The sequence below is a fragment of the Dama dama genome, chromosome 24 (assembly GCF_033118175.1).
Source record: "Dama dama isolate Ldn47 chromosome 24, ASM3311817v1, whole genome shotgun sequence".
Lineage (NCBI taxonomy): Eukaryota > Metazoa > Chordata > Mammalia > Artiodactyla > Cervidae > Dama > Dama dama.
In genome coordinates, this window is record NC_083704.1 from 54,912,470 (window position 1) to 54,929,862 (window position 17,393).

Genomic DNA, 17,393 nt, shown 5'->3' on the forward strand with positions numbered 1-17,393 from the left:
CTCCGTGTGTGTCCTGTGTCATTGTCAGCGTGGGACACCTTTCCTACTAACCTCATTGTCGTAGGGCTGGGAGCTTAAGCCCCCATTTCTTGGCTGGCCTTACCTAGCCAAGCATGAATACTCCAGCACTTTGTCTGCAGTGGAATTCACTCTTTCCTTTGTGGGAACCCAGGCTCCTCTCCCAGGGTTTCTCCCTCTGCCAGGACATGCAGCAGGGCCATCCCGAGGCCCTGTTACAAAAGAAAGTCTTTATTTAAAAAAGAGGAAGATGAATCAAGGGCTGAAACTGCCTGACCCTCTCCCGGTAGTTATGCCTCTTTCTGAGTATCTGTTCAGCTCAAAATGACCTAAACATATAACACCCTGAGCTCCCATTCACATTTGTTTAGTTTGTGGCCTTGTAACTGCAGAGCCAGCCCAAACTGGCCCTCATCTGTTGATACCAAGATAGTGAGTTGTTCTTCAGAGACAACAGAACAAAACCACAAATGCAGCCAGAGCATGTGCACAGGAGAAAAATTTTGACCTCTAATAATGCCTGGAATCAAGTTTCTCCACCTCCACCCCACCTCCCTGACATAGAATCAAAAGAATCTGTACATAACCATAACCTGAATGCTGAAACACTTTGAAAAGTGAAAGTTCCATTGTCCAGGAAGACCATACCTTAAATGGCCAAGTTCTAATGCCCTCCAATCAAAACCTGCCACACTACTGCTTCCACATACTAACCCATCCTCCCCTAACTCAGTAAACGTTGATCAAACTCCAAATTCAGTTCAGTTCAGTCGTGTCTGACTCTGCCACCCCATGGACTGCAGTACGCCAGGCTTCCCTGTCCATCACCAACTCCCGGAGTTTACCCAAACTCATGTCCATCTAGTCGGTGATGGCATCCAACCATCTCATCTTCTGTTGTCCCCTTCTCCCGCCTTCAATCTTTCCAGCATCAGGGTCTTTTCAAATGAGTCAGTTCTTCACATCAGGTGGTCAAAGTATTGGAGTTTCAGCTTCAGCATCAGTCCTTCCAATGAATATTCAGGACTGATTTCCTTTAGGATGGACAGGTTGGATCTCCTTTCCAAGGGACTCTCAAGAGTCTTCTCCAACATCACAGTTCAAAAGCATCAATTCTTCAGCGCTCAGCCTTCTGTATAGTCCAACTCTCACATCCATACATAACTATTGGAAAAACCATAGCCTTGACTAGACAGACCTTTGTTGGCAAAGTAATGTCTCTGCTTTTTAATATGCTATGTTGGTCATAACTTTTCTTCCAAGGAGCAAGCATCTTTTAATTTCATGGCTGCAGTCACCATTTGCAGTGATTTTGGATTAGGGACACGGATTTGACAGTCTTGCTTCCTGAGTGCTTATCCATCGACCTCCCAGTTAAGGTCACCTCCCAGTAAAACTCTTCTCAACCTGGAGAAGGAAATGGCAACCCACTCCAGTATTCTTGCCTGGAAAAGTCCATGGACAGAGGAGCCTGGCGGGTTGCAGTCCATGGGGTTACATGACTGAGCATGTGTGCCTGAGGGTGGAGGGAGATGGGTTGGTAGCAATAAACTGGTAGAACTAAAAAAATTTTAAAAACTCTTCTTAAAAGTGGGTACCAGGAAAAAAAAAAAAAGTGGGTACCAGGGACTTTCCTAGTGTTTCAGTGGCTAAGACTCCAAGCTCCCAACTTGGGGGCTGGTGTTCGATCTCTGGTCAGGGAACTAGAACCCACGTGCTGCAACTAAGGATCCCAAGTGCCACAGCTAAGATCCCAGTGCAGACAAAAATGTAGGTGCCGTAGTATTGGGTTCTATGCCCATCAGGCAGTGAGTCCTGTTTTTGGTAACAGCTTTTCCAGGTGTTAGGACCATATAAGTCTACTTTACACAGTTGGCAGCTCATGAGACATAACTTTCTTTCCTCAGGACACTGCTAGATCTTTGCATAGGTCCATCCAGCGCTTCTGTCTGCTCTGAAGCTGTGCTTACTGGTTGCTGCCACTCAGGTAGTCAGCAGAGTACACAGTTGGTTGCTCTGACCCTGCCCAGCAGTTGCAATTTCGGGGCCAGGCTCAGGGTGGGGCATATCTTGGAGGCCAGCTGCCACTTCCCAGGTGTGGCTCAGTTCCAGCCCCTCCATCTGTGGTCCCTGCTGTCAGTAATCTCTTGAGACAGACAGATCTGGACCACTTCCTATCACTGTACAAGGGACTCTGCAGGGCTGTATGCAATGAAGCTGCTTCTGTATTTTTTTCAAAAATTTTTTTTTTTTTAAATACGGACCGCTTCTTAAATTTGTATGTCATCCTTGTGCAGAGGTCATGCTAATCTCTTATCATTGCAACTGGAGTATATGTGCTCCCGAAGTAAGCACTGCAATGAAGCTTCTGTTTGGACAGACAAGCACCCAGATACTTCATTATCAGTCCAGAATGTGGTCCAGAGATTCTGGGGTCCCAGTGTTCATGGTCACATCAGTGACTCAAGTCCCTGCTGTGTTGGAATCAACTCTGAAGAACTTCTCTTCCAACCCTAAGCAGAAATCTTTGCTGTTGTTCTCCCCCTCCGTCTGGCCTTAGGTCATTAAGGGCAGTATCTGTTCCGGCTCCCTCTCCCACCATCCTCAACAGGCCTACCACCTCCCTCTGGCTGCAAGGCCTCTCCACCTCAGCATTTTTTTTTTTACTTTTTGGCTGCTCCACACAGCACATGGGATCTTAGTTGCCGACCTGAGATGCAACCTGCGTTCCCGGCATTGGAAACGCAGTCTTCACCACTAGACTGCTAGTCCCTCCATCTCAGATTTTGAGTCCCCTCTGAGGTGACCAAAGGCCGAGTTCTGTTGCCCATTTAAACCCCACCCTATCTGTGCCCCTCTTAGAACCAAAACTCATGACATCTGTGAGTGACTCGTCTCACCCCAGAGGGTGAGAGTCTGGGTGCCCAGTGACTCACCCCTCATCACCCACGTTTTTCTCTTCTTCAGTTTATGCCTTGAGCTCTGAGAGAAAGGAGCTTCGGAGATCCCCATGTGGCTGACGCTGGCTGGTGACTGCTCCTGCTCAGACTTGAAGTTGCCTGCCTCCTTTAACTGTCTTTTCCAACTCTCTTTTTCAGGAAGACTCGGTCTAAAGCCCCGTTAAGGGTTCATCTTCCTCCACGTAAACTAGAACTCTTCCCCAAAAACACACACACATTCTTTCTCGTTCAACCACCCTACTGCTACTGGCTGGGACCTGCAACCCACTCCACCCCATTGTGAATCAGCAGCTCAAATTAACAAGTAAAAGTGAAGGAATCCCAGCGAGTCTGCTTGAGGTCCTGGCCTTTGGTGGTACCGCCTCTGGGACACTGCCTGATCTGGGAGCAGGCAGCAGAACTGAGTCCACAGGTCTTCCGAGAAGGGCTGGGCCCTGCTGTTACGCAACAGGTTCAGAAACCTCCATTTCAGAAGCTCTTCCAGAAAGGCTGGTTTAAACTTTTTCTAAACATTAAATCCGGTAGATCACATAGGTGTATATTACATCATTATGTACACACGAAATAGTTTACAGGTTTATTTGTCAACTATACCTCAACAAAGCTGAAAAAACAAAATCTGATACAACCCATTTGGTCAGGCCCTTCTTGCACAATTAGCCCTTTATCAAATGACTTCCTTCTTCTGTCTCCACGGAGTTCCACGAACAACACTTAAGTTTATTTTCAGAGAGGCATTCCTGGCCCAATCAATCTTTTCTCGGTTGTTTTTTTCCTTAGGGGGGCGGGGCGCACCCTGCAGCATGCAGGATCTTAGTTCCCAGATTAGGGATCCAACCTGTGTCCCCTGCATTGGAAGCACAGAGTCTTAACCACTGGACCACCAGGGAAATCCCTCTCGTAAGTTTTAACTTTAGGGTAATACTGAGTGAAAAATACTGGCTAACGATTTCCCCAGGAGAAATAAATTCATCCATGGCATGGATTTACAAAGAATGGACAGGGATCCAGGTCAGAGCACTCTGAATTTGGCAGGTTTTTGTTTTTTGTTACTATGGCCACCAAATAGGCTGGAAGAACATGCTTTCATAGAGGTGTGACAGGTGTGACACATCTGTGCTGGCACTAAAATAAAACCCAGCTGGAGCTGGTCAACAAGTTACTGGGCATCCGGAACTGCTGGACTGGGAAGTGGGAGCTCAGATGAGAGAGGTTCTTGCCCGAGGAGTGAGGGCTCATGGGCCCTGGCCCTGAGGGTAACAGGGAAGCCGACTTGAGATCAGACATCCTTAGCTTTGACCTACCCAAGAGCTCAACTCCAGACCTGTCGCGTGAAAAAGCAAAAACAAAATCACCAGCTAGGTGGGTCACTTGCTGGTGGGTATTCTGTAAGTTGCATCCAGAAGCATTGAAACTGACAGGACATGACAGTGATATACTGGTCAGAGGTCCAGCAGCCTTGCCATCATTCATCCTGCAGACAGAAATCCTATTCCCAGCACCCCTCCCAGGCCTAGGGTAGCCATGGCCAGCAAGGGCAAGACAGGAGACCCAAGAACAGGCTCACTTAATCCAACTGCCTAGGGTCGGGCAGTATCCAGGGCACATGCAGCCCACCTTGGATGCTGTCCTGCAGTCCTGCGTATCTGTTACCCCAGCCTCTGTCCCCAGCTTGTGCCTGTGCCTGTGTAGCTGTGCATGAATCTAAAGAAGCCCTGGTCTGCGACTTCCCCAGCGGTCTCTAGTGGTTAAGATTTGTTGCAATGCAGGAGGTGCAGGTTCGATCCATCACTGATCAGGGAATTAAGATCCCACAGGCCCCAAGGTGTGGTTCAAAAAATAAATAAAATAAAACAGCCTATTCCTAAGCTCTCTAAAAAATTTTTAAAAAATGAAAAATAAAGAAGCCCTGGCCCCTGAGGATTCCTTGGCAGACTCACTATGCATCCTCAGAGGCCAGGAGGGATGTTAAGCATAACTCTGTTTCCTACAACAGTTGCTTATATTACAATATTTTCTTCCTAGGCAAGTGTCTACGGCATCACCCTTCATGTTCCCCTAGCATTTTTTCCCCCCTAGCACTTTTTTTTTTTTATTGCCTAATTAGATTTTATTTCCATCTGGACAGCTTACTTTTTATTGGTGCGTGACGATATGATTTTGTTTTTGTTTTTCCTTCTGAACCCTGGATGAAAAGAAAACTCAGTTCTGGGAGGGACTGTCAGATAAGGGTACAGAATATGGTGAAATGGTGCTCGGTATCCTCCAAAAAATTAGCAAAATCAATCCTAGAAGATCCCTTATTTGCCCTCTTGCTAGTTAATAAACAGACTGCTGGGGAAAGGGAGGAATAGATTCAAGGGCAAAGAAGGGTCCAGATGGGATGAGGAAAGCAGGGACAGGCGTGTCCACCCCACTCTTGCTCTCACTTACACCTATCCTCTAAATAAAGTAGTAGTAGACTTTACTGCTACTGCTAAGTCACCTCAGTCGTGTCCGACTCTTAGCGACCCCATGGACTGCAGCCTACCAGGCTCCTCTGTCCATAGGATTTTCCAGGCAAGAGTACTGGAGTGGGGTGCCATCGCCTTCGCCCCCTAGGAATTTTATCACACAACGCACTATAATTACACGTGAAAACATCTTCCCCAGCCACGCTGGCTGTGAACCCCTGGAGCGTAAGGGCTATGAGTACATAATAGATTATTACTCAAAGGAAAAAATGACTACTATCTGGATAATTCTTTCATTCATTCACCCAAGAAATGCTTACTGAGAATTTGCTCTGTGCAAAGGGCAAACAACACACACAATTAATACCTAAATACTTTTTTAAGGTTCAGATGTTGACAGTAACAGAATTTGAGCAGGAAGAGAAGGCACTGCCACACCCAGGCTCAGGGTGCAACACCTTCCTCACCCAATCAGGACTGCCTACTGACAGGGGCATAACCAGAATGGAATCTGCAACAGCATGCATCTCCAACATGGGAAAGAATGACCCCACATCCTCTCTGTGAGATTCCTTCAGTTTTTTGCTTCTGTCACCTTCCTCGGTGTGTGTGTTCAGTTGTGTCCAACAATTTATGACCCCCATGGACTATAGCTCACCAAGCTCCTCTGGCCATGGAATTTTCCAGGTAAGAATACTGGAGTGGGTTGCCATTTCCTCTTCTGGGGGATCCTCCCAACCCAGGGATGGAACCCAAGTCTCCCACATCTCCTGTACTGGCAGGCATATCCTTTACCACTGAGCCACCCTGGAAACGTCACCCTTCCCCAGTAAACCTACCCCTTTTACCACAGAGGTGATAGTGTCACTGATAAGACATTTAATTTTTCTAAAATGTATCTCTACAGCCTTTCTCTTTTTCACTGTCCCCAGGCAAGCTAAAAAAGCACAGGCAAGGAGGAAACAAAAAATATTTCTCTCCTGATGGCACCTCTAATCAAAAGGTGCTCAATATTTATGAATACAGCCAGACATGCTCTGGGACTGCCAGGCAGGTGTTGACCAAGGGTGACTGGGGAGTAGGTTTAGAGTAAGCCATAGCACCAGCCAAGGAAAGAACTTTATGATTTGAAACCAAATAAAGCTTAAAGTTTACACACCCAGACATTACAAACCCTCAATTAGATCATCCCCATCCAAGATCGTGGGCATGTGACCAGTCAGTCAGGCGTGTTCCCCCTAGTTCCCTTTCCTGCTTTCCTTCCCGTTGTTGTGCCCCAAGGTCCCAAGGCAATGGGTGAGTTGTTCAGTTCTGAGGTTTGGTTACCGGGCCAACAGAGGGGCCTACCAGGCCTATACCCCTCCCCTAGGGGAAACAGCCCAACAGAGAATCCAGCCCTGGGCCTAGGGTGTGTCCTGAGTTGAATTACTCAACTCCTTTCCTCCCAAATCCGTGGGTCACAATAGCAGGAACATGCAGGCAGATGTTCACGGTTTCGAGTTCTGTTTTTAATGTGTAATAATCAAACTCACTATGAAAGTTTGAAAACTTTAGAAATAATGGTGATCTGATTATGAAGTGTCACTTTACCCCCTGCATTTTAACTTCCAGCACTTGATTATTTGAATATAAATTTTTAGGAATTACTCATAATTAGTGTACTTTTTTTTTTTTTTTTCGTTTGTTTACAGCTGTTGAATAGCAGAGAAGAGATCCAGGCTCAAAAAAGATTTTCCAAAGTTTTCATTTTTATAATTAGGTTTTGTCCCCCTTTCTAGTGGTGCTGACTTGTCCTACTTCCTTAAGAATCTGACCCATGCCATAAATGGTATAGGAGGAACTGCTAAAAAAAGAAGAGGGAAGCAGACACTGTAATGTAGGTTCAGTCATGCCCATTAACCCAGCTTTCATTTTCCATAAATAGGACTAAAAGCAGTGGTTTTGGTTCGGTAACAATTTTAACAATTTAAAAGAACTTTCACAGAAGGGCACTTGGGGTGTCAGGATCAAGATGTAGAATTATCATTTGATGGTAACTCTTATGTGCACGGGATTAACTGCTATGTAGTTATTCAAGGTGTTTTTAAAAATTATTATTTATTTGGCTGCTATGGGTCTTAGTTGTGGCATGCAGCATGTAGTTTCCTGATTAGGGATTGAACCTGGTCCCCCTGCATTGGGAGTTCAAAGTCTTAATCATGCGACCACAAAGGATGTCCCTCAAGGCAGTTTTAATTCCAAATTACCTTGCCCCACTATCCACCCAGCTGCCAAGAGGCCTCTGTTAGCAGACAGTGCTTAATGTATTAATATCAATTAGCCAAAATTCAACCTAAAGAAGTAATAAATCTGTTCAAATGACCAACCTCAACTTCACCAGGCCAGTTTTCTCTTCTGCACCTGTTTTTTCTCTCTTCCCTCACAGACATCTTTCCAAAGGGTTCTTAGTAGGTCTGTGGGCTGTACCTCTGTATAAAGTACCTTCAGCTATTTCTCTCTGCTCTCAAACCTCCTACAATATCTATATGCAGGATATATGGGACCAGCCTCCCTTCTAGCCTTAGATCTCAGGTCCTTTCAGTAGTCTGTGTCCAGCTAAACTGGCCTAATCTTCACTCTATGACTTTCCCTGCTTGTTCCAGAAATTTCCTTTAACCCCTTTAGTCTCCTCTCCTTTAACATGCACCATCATTTCTATGCTTTCAAGATCACACTCAAAAGGTACTCAAGTGAAACGCTCCGTTTCACAGCTTGGGGTCTACAGTCTTTGATTCACACCCTTCAATGGTGCTTATCACACACTGCTTGACTTGGTGCTGGGGTTATTTGTGGAATAGCGCCTCTCCTCTATTAGACTGGGTAAAGCAAGGGTCTTCATCCTCTGCGATCTAATGTCTGACGGTCTGAGGTGGTAAAAACAATAAAGGGCAAAGAAATGTAATGCTCTTGAATCTTCCCCAAAACCACCCCCCCCCCATAAAAATGTTATTCCACGAAATAGGTCCCTGGTGCATAAAAAAATGGGGATCATTGGATTAAGGGCAGGTACTGAGTCATGTTTGTTTAATTTTTCTGAGGGCAGGAGCTGCTAGACAGATATAGTTTAGCCCTCCAGAAGGAGGGCTGTGTTTCTTGTATGCACGGTCGATTGGGAGCCAAAGGTGTTCAGGCTATCGTACTTTGTTGCAGCAACAAAGCAGCAGCCTGGGTACCTGATGTGGAGAATATACCTGGACCGCTCCTCCCACCCACGTTGCTATCGCCCCCCTGTGGCTGCTTGCCTGCCCGATAAAGGAAGTAATGGAGGGCTTGTGGAATTCGGCCTGGGCCAGGTGATTCTGGGGTTCAGACAGAGATGATTGGGAATATTCCTGCAGGGCCTGCCGGACAGGCATCCGGAGTTCACGTTTGGGCAGCTAAGGGCTCGCCTGATGTCTCCGCTGAAAGCGGCATGGCTGGAGTGAAAACAAGAAAATCTAGTTTCAGGACTCCTCGCACCTGGCGCTGCGTTGATTTAAGACCAGGATAACCCCGCAGACCAGAAGAGGTACCCGAAGGGTCGTGGGGCCTGTGATCTGACTCCTCGAGATCGCCGGGCTGGACACAGAAAGGTGTGCCGGACGGCGCCGGGTGCGCGACGCCTGACTGAGAACACTGAAGCTCTTTCCGGACGTCAGCCTCCTCTTCCGGCCCCGCTCCCGGCTCCATCGCGCACGCGCGGGAGGGGAGGGCGGGGTGCGTCGTTGGGGGTGGGGGAAAGCAAGGGGCGGGCCGGCGCCCCGGGCCGCTGCACGAGGAGGGGCTTGCGTGCGCGCACGTGAGTGCGTGCGTGCGCGCGTGGGCGCGGTTCACAGCACGCTGTGCGCGAGGCGGATGTCCGGGCCGGCTGGGCTGGGGCCGCGGACGAGATGGCGGAAGGCGGAGGGTACCGTGAGCGACCGGATGCGGAGACCCAGAAATCCGAGCTCGGGGCCTTGATGAGGACCACGCTCCAGCGAGGGGCGCAGTGGTGAGCGCCGGGCTCGCCTTTCTGCCCCACTGGACCAGGGGCCGGCGCTCGGGTGCTCAGGCCCGGCCCCTCTTTTCCGGCTGGAGTAGAGGCTGGACAGGAGAGATGTTGGTGACTCTGAGAGTGCCTGGACTCCCGCCCCTTAGGGAAGGGAGCACTGGATGAAAGCGTGGGTGGAGCTGAGGGTCGTCCAGGTCTTCGTGGAGCCCGAGGGGGCGTATCCAGCGGAGGCTAGGGCTAAGAGATGGAAAGAAGGGGAGTACTCCCGGGGACCTTGCGGTTGAGGAGAGTCCTTTACCTTTGAGGATTCACTTTGTGATTTTGGGCGAAGGCGTCCACACCTCACAGACCCTGGCTGCTTCTTAAGACCAAGATCGCGATATTTGGTGCCCCCGCCCTCAGTTGCTTGAGGTGTAGATGAGAAGTAGATACTCTGTAGCTTGTAAACTGCTGGACAGACGTCAAGGTCAGTAGCTGAACAATTGTCTGAGAGTCCCAGGTTATTTTGGTAGCAAATGTTAAAAATAATTGGTGGCAGCAGCGTTTCGGAGTGAAAGAGGCGGGTAGCTTAGAGCCTAACAAACGAAGATTTAGTCGAGCAAGTCTGAGTTAATAAGTTTTTCTTAATAAGTTATCTAGTAGCAGGGACAGTACTTCCACTAGTGAAGAGATTTCTGGGTGGTATTATTGTGTGAAAAAAGAAACTGGGGCTTGGCGTTGCACTGAATGTGGTTGAGCAACCCTTTTTTAAGAAACGATGGTGGTGGTGATAACGGCTGTATTACAGTGACAGAGAAATTGAGCAGGGAAGAGAAGCTAGGAGGAATTCAGTCGTTACAGTGTCCTTGAGCTGGCCAAGCTGTGACAGGCAGAGCAGGCAGAAGTACTTGATATCCCGAAAAGTGGTGACACGTGAAGAATAGTCAGCAGAAGCAGAGGAGGCTTCAGATAGACTAAAATCACACAGTGAAAGTGTTCGGAGAGAAAAGAGCATTTTAGAGATGTGGATATATTTATGATCCTTATGGCCTCTAGGAAGCTGACTGGTCTCTGAAGTTTGTTGGTTATAAAACTTGAAGGACTCACCAATGTCATTGTTATGTTTTGTTCCCCTACAGAGGTTTTTCCCTCCTTCTGTCTTAATTGTATTAATAAAACAGCATGATGATACTTTTAAACTATAACCAGTTCAACATAATGCTCTTTGATAAGATAAACACACCACGACATTGTATGTATATATGCGTGTGTATATCTGTATAAGTGTGTATGTATATATCTACACACGTTTGGTCCTCAAAGGAAAACTGAAGTGTGTTATGTTATCTTATTTTTAGAAAGAAAATTGGTTTAATGCTCTTCACATGAAACAAAGCAGTGTAACCAAACTGTCTGCCTGGACAAGGATCTCTGTAAAGATCATTATGAAATTAATGACATGGTCATTAGCAAATAAGGTTTTCCCCAAGAAAGAATTTCTTTAAACAAGCATTTTTGAAGTTAGCCATTTCCTTCCTTTTACTTATTTTTTAACAGCTGTTTCACTTAGTCAGTGCATCCCCTGGGCCAGGCTTTCTGTTCCAGGCCCAAGAGGGCCTGGCCCTTCTCCTACTCTTGAGAGTGTTTTTTTTAGCAGGGATTGCTTGTTCCCCAAGTGGAACAACCCTAAAAAATTTAGGGAGCATTTGCAGAAACGTACAACCTCAGGTTTTCTGGTACAGTGCATTTTTGTCTGTCTGTAGGTATCTTATTGACAGCCGGTGGTTCAAGCAGTGGAAGAAGTATGTGGGCTTCGACAGCTGGGATATGTACAATGTGGGTGAACATAATCTGTATCCTGGCCCAATAGATAACTCCGGACTCTTTTCAGGTACAGTATCCCGTTGCTTTTCTAACTGAAATGTCCACTTGGGTAAACTGAGGTCATGGTGGCCTGAGGTTGTGTTTCTCTTTGCCACGGGTATCATGAACCTGACTTTCCTACTGTGAGAGGATAGAAACAAGGGGCCTTCACTTGGGTTTGTAGTAGAAGTCTTTGCAGGCCCTCACAGAGCAGTGAAGCTGCTTTTTTCCTGAATTAACACCTTTTAGTAAAAGCAGAAATGTCTTAGTGAAGAATGTCTGAAGAAATGTCTGCCTGTCTCTTACCTTTTTTTTTTTTTTTTCAAGTTCTGCCAGAGATTTGAGATTACTACATTGAAAGAAATAGGATATTACTTTGAAACTACATCTGGAATCTGAAATTTAGGAACCACAATTTTCTGTGTAACCTTTGCAGTGAGACAAATCGTAGACCTGACAACATTCATCAGGCATTGCTGTGGTGGCCATGTTTGTCATAGGAGTTGTGTGAGGGGAGGTGGAAGGTCAGTAGAGTTACGAATACAGACCAGCTCCTCATGGAAGAAATGACTGAAAAAGTGAAGTATGACATGGCTGATTTTAACTTGCACCTTTGGGTGCATAGAAACGGCAGTTGGCCTTTCCTCGCCTTTTTTCTGCCTTGCTTTTAGACTCCCGTGCAAGCAGGACAGAGATGATCTGTTGCCTGGGCCCACAGTCAAGGCAGCAGGAAGGCAGACAATGCATGAGGCTTGATTCAGATACCTAACACTATCCTGGGTGTTTTAAAAAGCGAGCAGTGCTTCAGTGTATACCTTGTTTTCTGGGAGATATGAATGACATAATAATGTTATAGGCTTTTCTTTCTGTTGTAGGTGGAAGTATACCATGAAGTTGCCCTAAAGGATCCTTGTATTGTATTTACACTTTGTCCATTTCCATCTTTTATTTGAGAAGGAGAATTCTTAAGGCTTTAAAAAAAAATCATTTTTAATTGAAAGATACTGCTTTATAATATTGTATTGGTTTCTGCCATACATCAGCATGAATCAGCCATAAGTATACATATGTCCCCTCCCCTTTAAACCTCCCTCCTACCTCCCACCCCACTTAAGGCTTTTAATAGTATTGGTGTTGAGAATCCTAGAGCTGAAGGGACCTCAAGTCATTTGGTGTGACCTTCAGCTGAGGGCAAGCATTTCTTCTGTTGTCTTTAAAACAATTTGATGTCACTGGATTAGGCTGGAAACATTTGTTGTGTGCTTAGGAGGCGAGAAGTACATTCCGTTCAGACCCTGGAACATTGACAGAGCAGGAATGGCCTATCTCTAGCCAGTGAGAGCCACCCTCTTAGCTCTTGGACTCTCAGTCACCTGCCAGTCCCAGTCTGGCTGCCTGCCGCCTACGGTCATGGGAGTTGCCTAGAAGAGGCTCTTGAATGAGTGGGAAGGAGTGGGTAGGGCATATCCTCACTAATGTAGTCTGCTCGCAATTTCCTCTCTCATTTTCCACCTCTGCCCCTTCTGTATATCCGATGGAATCCTTATGCTAAGACCAAGTTGTGCTCTCATTGTTCCCCTTTATTTGCTCTGTTGAAGAAATTTGCAAAGGCTTAGTCCTTATTGCAAAACTCCTGTGTGCTTTTTACTATGATGCCCTTTGACTGATGCAGTTTTAAGGGAAAATGGTGAACTGTATTGAAAATTCCAGTTAAGTTCCTGTGTTTGCTCTTGAGTGTCATAAGAATGACATGTTTGAGGAGATCGTCACTGAGCCTTAGAGGAGAAAGCCCTGTAGAACTGATGTACTTGGGGTTAATGACGCTAAAAGCTCTTGGCTCCTTTCCCACCTTTAAAGGTCTGTGGGTGCTGTTGGGCACAGCATGGGTAGCCAGACCTGCATAATGTTAGAAATGAAGAAGGTCTATTTCTCCAAGTAAGATTGGTGAAGAACCTTTTTTTTTTTTTTTTTTAAAGAGCTCAGTTTTTTATTTTATCATTTCTTGCATTTGAAGTACTCCTCGATGACATCCTTGGCCTGAGATTCTTTGCCATAGTCCTTAACTACCACACAACTGCAACCAACCACTTTACGGGGTTTTCCCTCTCTGTCAATTTTACAGAGGCCTACCCATTCCCCTAGTTTCTTGTTGTCATCAACCTTAATCAGGTTGATCTGATGCTCAGCACAAAGGGCCTCCACCAACTTGACATACATAGGCTCATCACAGTTGGATGCAAGCACACACAGATGGGCCTGGCGCTTGTCTAAAGCTTTCGCGGCTTCGCGAATTCCACGTGCTAAGCCATCGTGGATGAGGGCGGTCTTCAGCACCTCTTGCAGAGCAGTATTAACGTCCATTACACCTCCAGCAGCAATGCCTTCCTTGGCCATGGAGGTGGGTTACGGGTGGAGCCGAATCTTGAATGCACCCGAGCCTCTGCGAGACTCCCGGCGGGCAGGGAAAGAGCGGTGAAGAACCTTTTTGAGTTTTAATTTGCAAATCAGAGAAGACCTTGGAGTTGAGGTGTGAAGCTTTTGTTTCAAGTACTCCTCCTGGATCATCCTTCTGTTGCCGAGTAGAAAATGTATGATCTGTCAGTGTGAATAATTGTGCCAGAGCTGCTGTGGAAAACAGTTGGCTCATCAGTGAGGAACCACTTGTTTTTTTTTTCCTTTTAAATTATGGTAAAATACACATAAAATTTACCATCTAAATTTATTTTATTATTACTATTATTTTGGCTTTGCCTTGTGGCATGTGGGAACTTAGTTCCCTGACCAGGAGTTGAATCTGTGCCTCCTGCAGTGTAAGTGCAGAGTCTCAATCACCAGACCACCAGGAAAGTTACACTATCTAAATATTTTTAACTGTTGAGTAGTATAGAGTATATTTACATTCGTGTGAAGCCAATCTCCAGAACTTTTTTTTTTTTTTTTTGTAAAACTGAACCTCACGACTTCCTGGTGGTTCAGTGGCTAAGACATTGCACTCCCAAAGCAAGGGGTCTCAGTTCAATCCCTGGCCAGGGAACTAGATCCCAGATGCCACAATTAAGCACGCATGGAATAGCTAGAGAGCCCACACACTGCAACTGCAGAAACCCACACACCACAATGAAGACCCAGCGTGTCCTAAAGAAATAAATATAAATGTTAAAATAGCAACAACAACTGAATCTCCATACCCATTAAACAGTAGTTCCCAATCTCCTTTCTCCCAGACCCTGGCAACCATCATTGTATTTTCTGTCTCTGATTACTCTTGATTCCTAGTATAAGTGGAATCATACAGTATTTGTCTCTGACCAGCTTTTTGCATTCAGCATAAGGTCCTCAAGGTTTATCCATATTACGGCATGTCAGAATTTCCTCCTTTTTAAAGGTTAAATGATATACCACTGTGCTTATGCTTATGTTCATTTTGTTTATCCATTCATCCTTCTCACTTTGGGATTCCTGTTCTCCAAGGCTATTTAGTGTCTTTTCTTTTTCCTTGGAGATGAAAATGGCAAAGGTGAATCAGATGGGAAGCCCTGGTCATCTTGTGAGTGCTGCTTTTGGCTTTTATTTTTAACATTGTCTACCTTGTACAGATGAGTTACACCGTTGTGGGTACTTCCTGCTTCCCTGGCTTTGTGGCTTCACTTGTTGGAAGAGAATAGTGACACTGTTGCGGGAGTGGGTGTTGGTGGGCATACTCCCTGGGTGGGAGGTGGTCAGTCTTCCCTTGATCCAGTCCCTTGGGCTTCCATTAGCAGAGTATATTTCAGACCATGAATGTCCTTTTCTTTCTTTTTTGGTTGTGCTGGGTCTTCTTTGCTGCACATGGGCTTTCTCTCATTGCAGAGAGCAGAGACTACTCTTTGTTGCAGTGCATGGGCTTTTCATTGCAGTGGCTTCTCTTGTTGCAGAGCACAGGCTCTAGGCACACAGGCTTCAGTTGTAGCACGCGGGCTCAGTAACTGTGGCTCAAGGGTTTTAGTCGCTCGGTGGCATGTGGAATCTTCCAGGACCAGGGATCGAACCCGTGTCCCCTGCATTGGCAGGCGGATTCCTATGCAGTGTACCACCAAGGAAGTCCATGGATGTCCTTTTCTGAATCCCAGTTGTGTTGCCTCCATGTGGGGGTGTAAGATGGATGCTTCACATGTTAAAAAAATTCTCCCTCTGTATGGCTGGTGTCCAGCTGAGTTTTTGTCTTGGAGTTTTGGACACTAAGAATGGTAAATGATTCTTGGTAAAAATAAATTTAACTTCATGGATGTGTTCATTTGCTTGCTTAGTAAATCTTTCAAAGAAAGGTGATGTCTGATTTCAATGCAGTTTCATTCAGCAGAATATTGTTAAATATTCATAATAAAACAGTTTTAATTGTGGAGCTGGAAGCACTTTGAAAATGTAAATCGGAGTTTTTCTCTTTTCTCTTTTTTTCTCCCTCCAATTTTGGAAGAAATACAAGTTCCTCACAAACTGTTCAGAAATCACAGCTAAAGACAATCATCCAGGTCTGCTCTGTGTTATAGCCAGTGACAGAATTTTGGAGTTTTGTACTTGTTCCATAAATACTTTTATTGTTTCTGAAAAGTAGATGAGAATCATGTAAAACAGACATTTCTGGGGAGAAGAGCAGTGAGCTATCTGCTGTTTTCCTTTTTCAGATCCTGAGAGTCAGACCTTAAAGGAACATTTAATTGATGAATTGGACTATGTTTTGGTCCCAGCAGAGGCCTGGAATAAGTTACTAAACTGGTATGGCTGCGTAGAAGGCCAGCAGCCCATTGTCAGAAAAGTGAGTACCCGAATGGTCCCACCTGCTGGTCAGAGTCTGTGAGTGCTCCCTGACACTGACTGCTTTTGCTTTCCTGGGGTACAGACGTTCCGAAGCTGTTGAATGGAGGCCTCCAAACATTACAGCTGCCCAGTGGCTTGGGATGTGTCCAGCAGTACAGTGAGATCGCATTCTGGAAGCTTCTGTGAGGGAAAGTTCACTTGGGGGCATATGGACACACAGTAGTGTGCTGCTTCTTGCTTAACTTAACTTTTCTGATACTGCTCTTCCCCCATAGTTAGGAATCTCTGATCACATTGCTGAGTACCTCGGAAAACAGGTGTTAATAGCCGAGAGAAGAACAATCTCTAAGGGAAGGCAGGCCCTGGGAGAGAAACCCAGCTTGTTGACCCCTCTGGTGGCCAGAACTCACAAGAATACCACCACTCTGACTCCCAGAGTTGTTTGCTTGTCCCCTCAGAGGGGGACATCTCATCTGGTGGAGGAGTAGGCACTGGGGACGTTTCTCACTCTGCATGGTGTGCAGTTTCCCTTCTTAGCAGAGCAGGGAAGGGCTGCAGTGCTGAGGTCAAGTTTCTAAGCGTCACTCTTCGGGGCCGGAATACCTTCTTTCTCCAACCTGAAACCTGGGACTCCAGGAGGGGTTAGGAATCAAATGGTGAGGGGCAGGCCAGTTTTCGCAGGTGTCCCCTAATGCCTGCAGCCCTGCTGTGTGGTGAGCATGCTGCTGAAGGATTTAACTGTGTTCTCCAGGCTTCTTGATTCCACAGACCCTGCAAGGGGAGGTATCACGATCTCCACTTAGAGATGAACAGTGACTTTCCTGTTGTGCCCTCCGGTTCATCACGATGCTCTTGGTTGGTCCTAATGAGTGGAAATAAGATTTTTTTTTTCCTTTGAGAGTTACATTTTATTTGGTGGAAATTTTTAGGACTTCAAGCCCCCAGGAGACAGTATCTCAAGTGATCCTGAGAGGCTTGCTCTGAGGAGGCGAGGCTGGGGGAGCCAGGTTATGGAGAAGTTTTGCAACAAAGAGCAGATAGTCTGAACATCGAAAGATTATTGTTAAGTAAAGGAAAACCACATATCTCAAGTGAAGGAATTTAGTGCTTTTCTGTATGGGAATATGCAAGAGTCTGAGCTCCCTGAAAATATTCCTTCTTATGCGCTGCATCTCTCTGGGGCCAGTGGAAATAAGATTTTTAAACTCTTGAGACACATGCCGATGACTTTAAAGCTCACACTCCTTGTCACATAGATTCTGCCTTTTGTCAGTGATGAGGCTTGTTGCTTCCCAGACTGTCCCGCTGTGGGACCAG

The 17,393-nt window shown here is 46.1% G+C and overlaps 2 protein-coding genes and 1 non-coding gene across 5 annotated transcripts in view; 1 reads left to right on the forward strand and 2 right to left on the reverse strand.

Annotated features, from left to right (window-relative positions):
* Positions 1-2,270: 2,270 nt before the first annotated feature.
* LOC133046312 (U6 spliceosomal RNA) lies at positions 2,271-2,373 on the reverse strand. The gene has a single exon (XR_009690453.1). It is a non-coding gene; the product is annotated as a U6 spliceosomal RNA (small nuclear RNA).
* Positions 2,374-9,282: 6,909 nt separating this feature from the next.
* The window catches only part of USP4 (ubiquitin specific peptidase 4), a 41,379-nt gene continuing 33,268 nt past the window's right edge, over positions 9,283-17,393 (forward strand). For 2 of the 3 annotated variants that reach the window (XM_061128604.1, XM_061128605.1), the window contains exons 1-3: positions 9,284-9,440; positions 11,183-11,310; positions 15,944-16,074. In XM_061128604.1, coding sequence (XP_060984587.1) covers positions 9,340-9,440; positions 11,183-11,310; positions 15,944-16,074 — 360 coding nt within the window. In that variant the 5' untranslated portion in view covers positions 9,284-9,339. Of the gene's footprint in view, positions 9,441-11,182; positions 11,311-15,943; positions 16,075-17,393 lie in introns of all 3 variants that reach the window. The other variant, XM_061128606.1, reaches the window with a different exon arrangement.
* On the reverse strand, positions 13,240-13,691 carry LOC133045946 (small ribosomal subunit protein eS12-like). Its single transcript, XM_061128614.1, has one exon. The coding sequence runs from the start codon at positions 13,674-13,676 to the stop codon at positions 13,278-13,280; it is 399 nt and encodes a 132-aa protein (XP_060984597.1). The 5' UTR covers positions 13,677-13,691; the 3' UTR covers positions 13,240-13,277.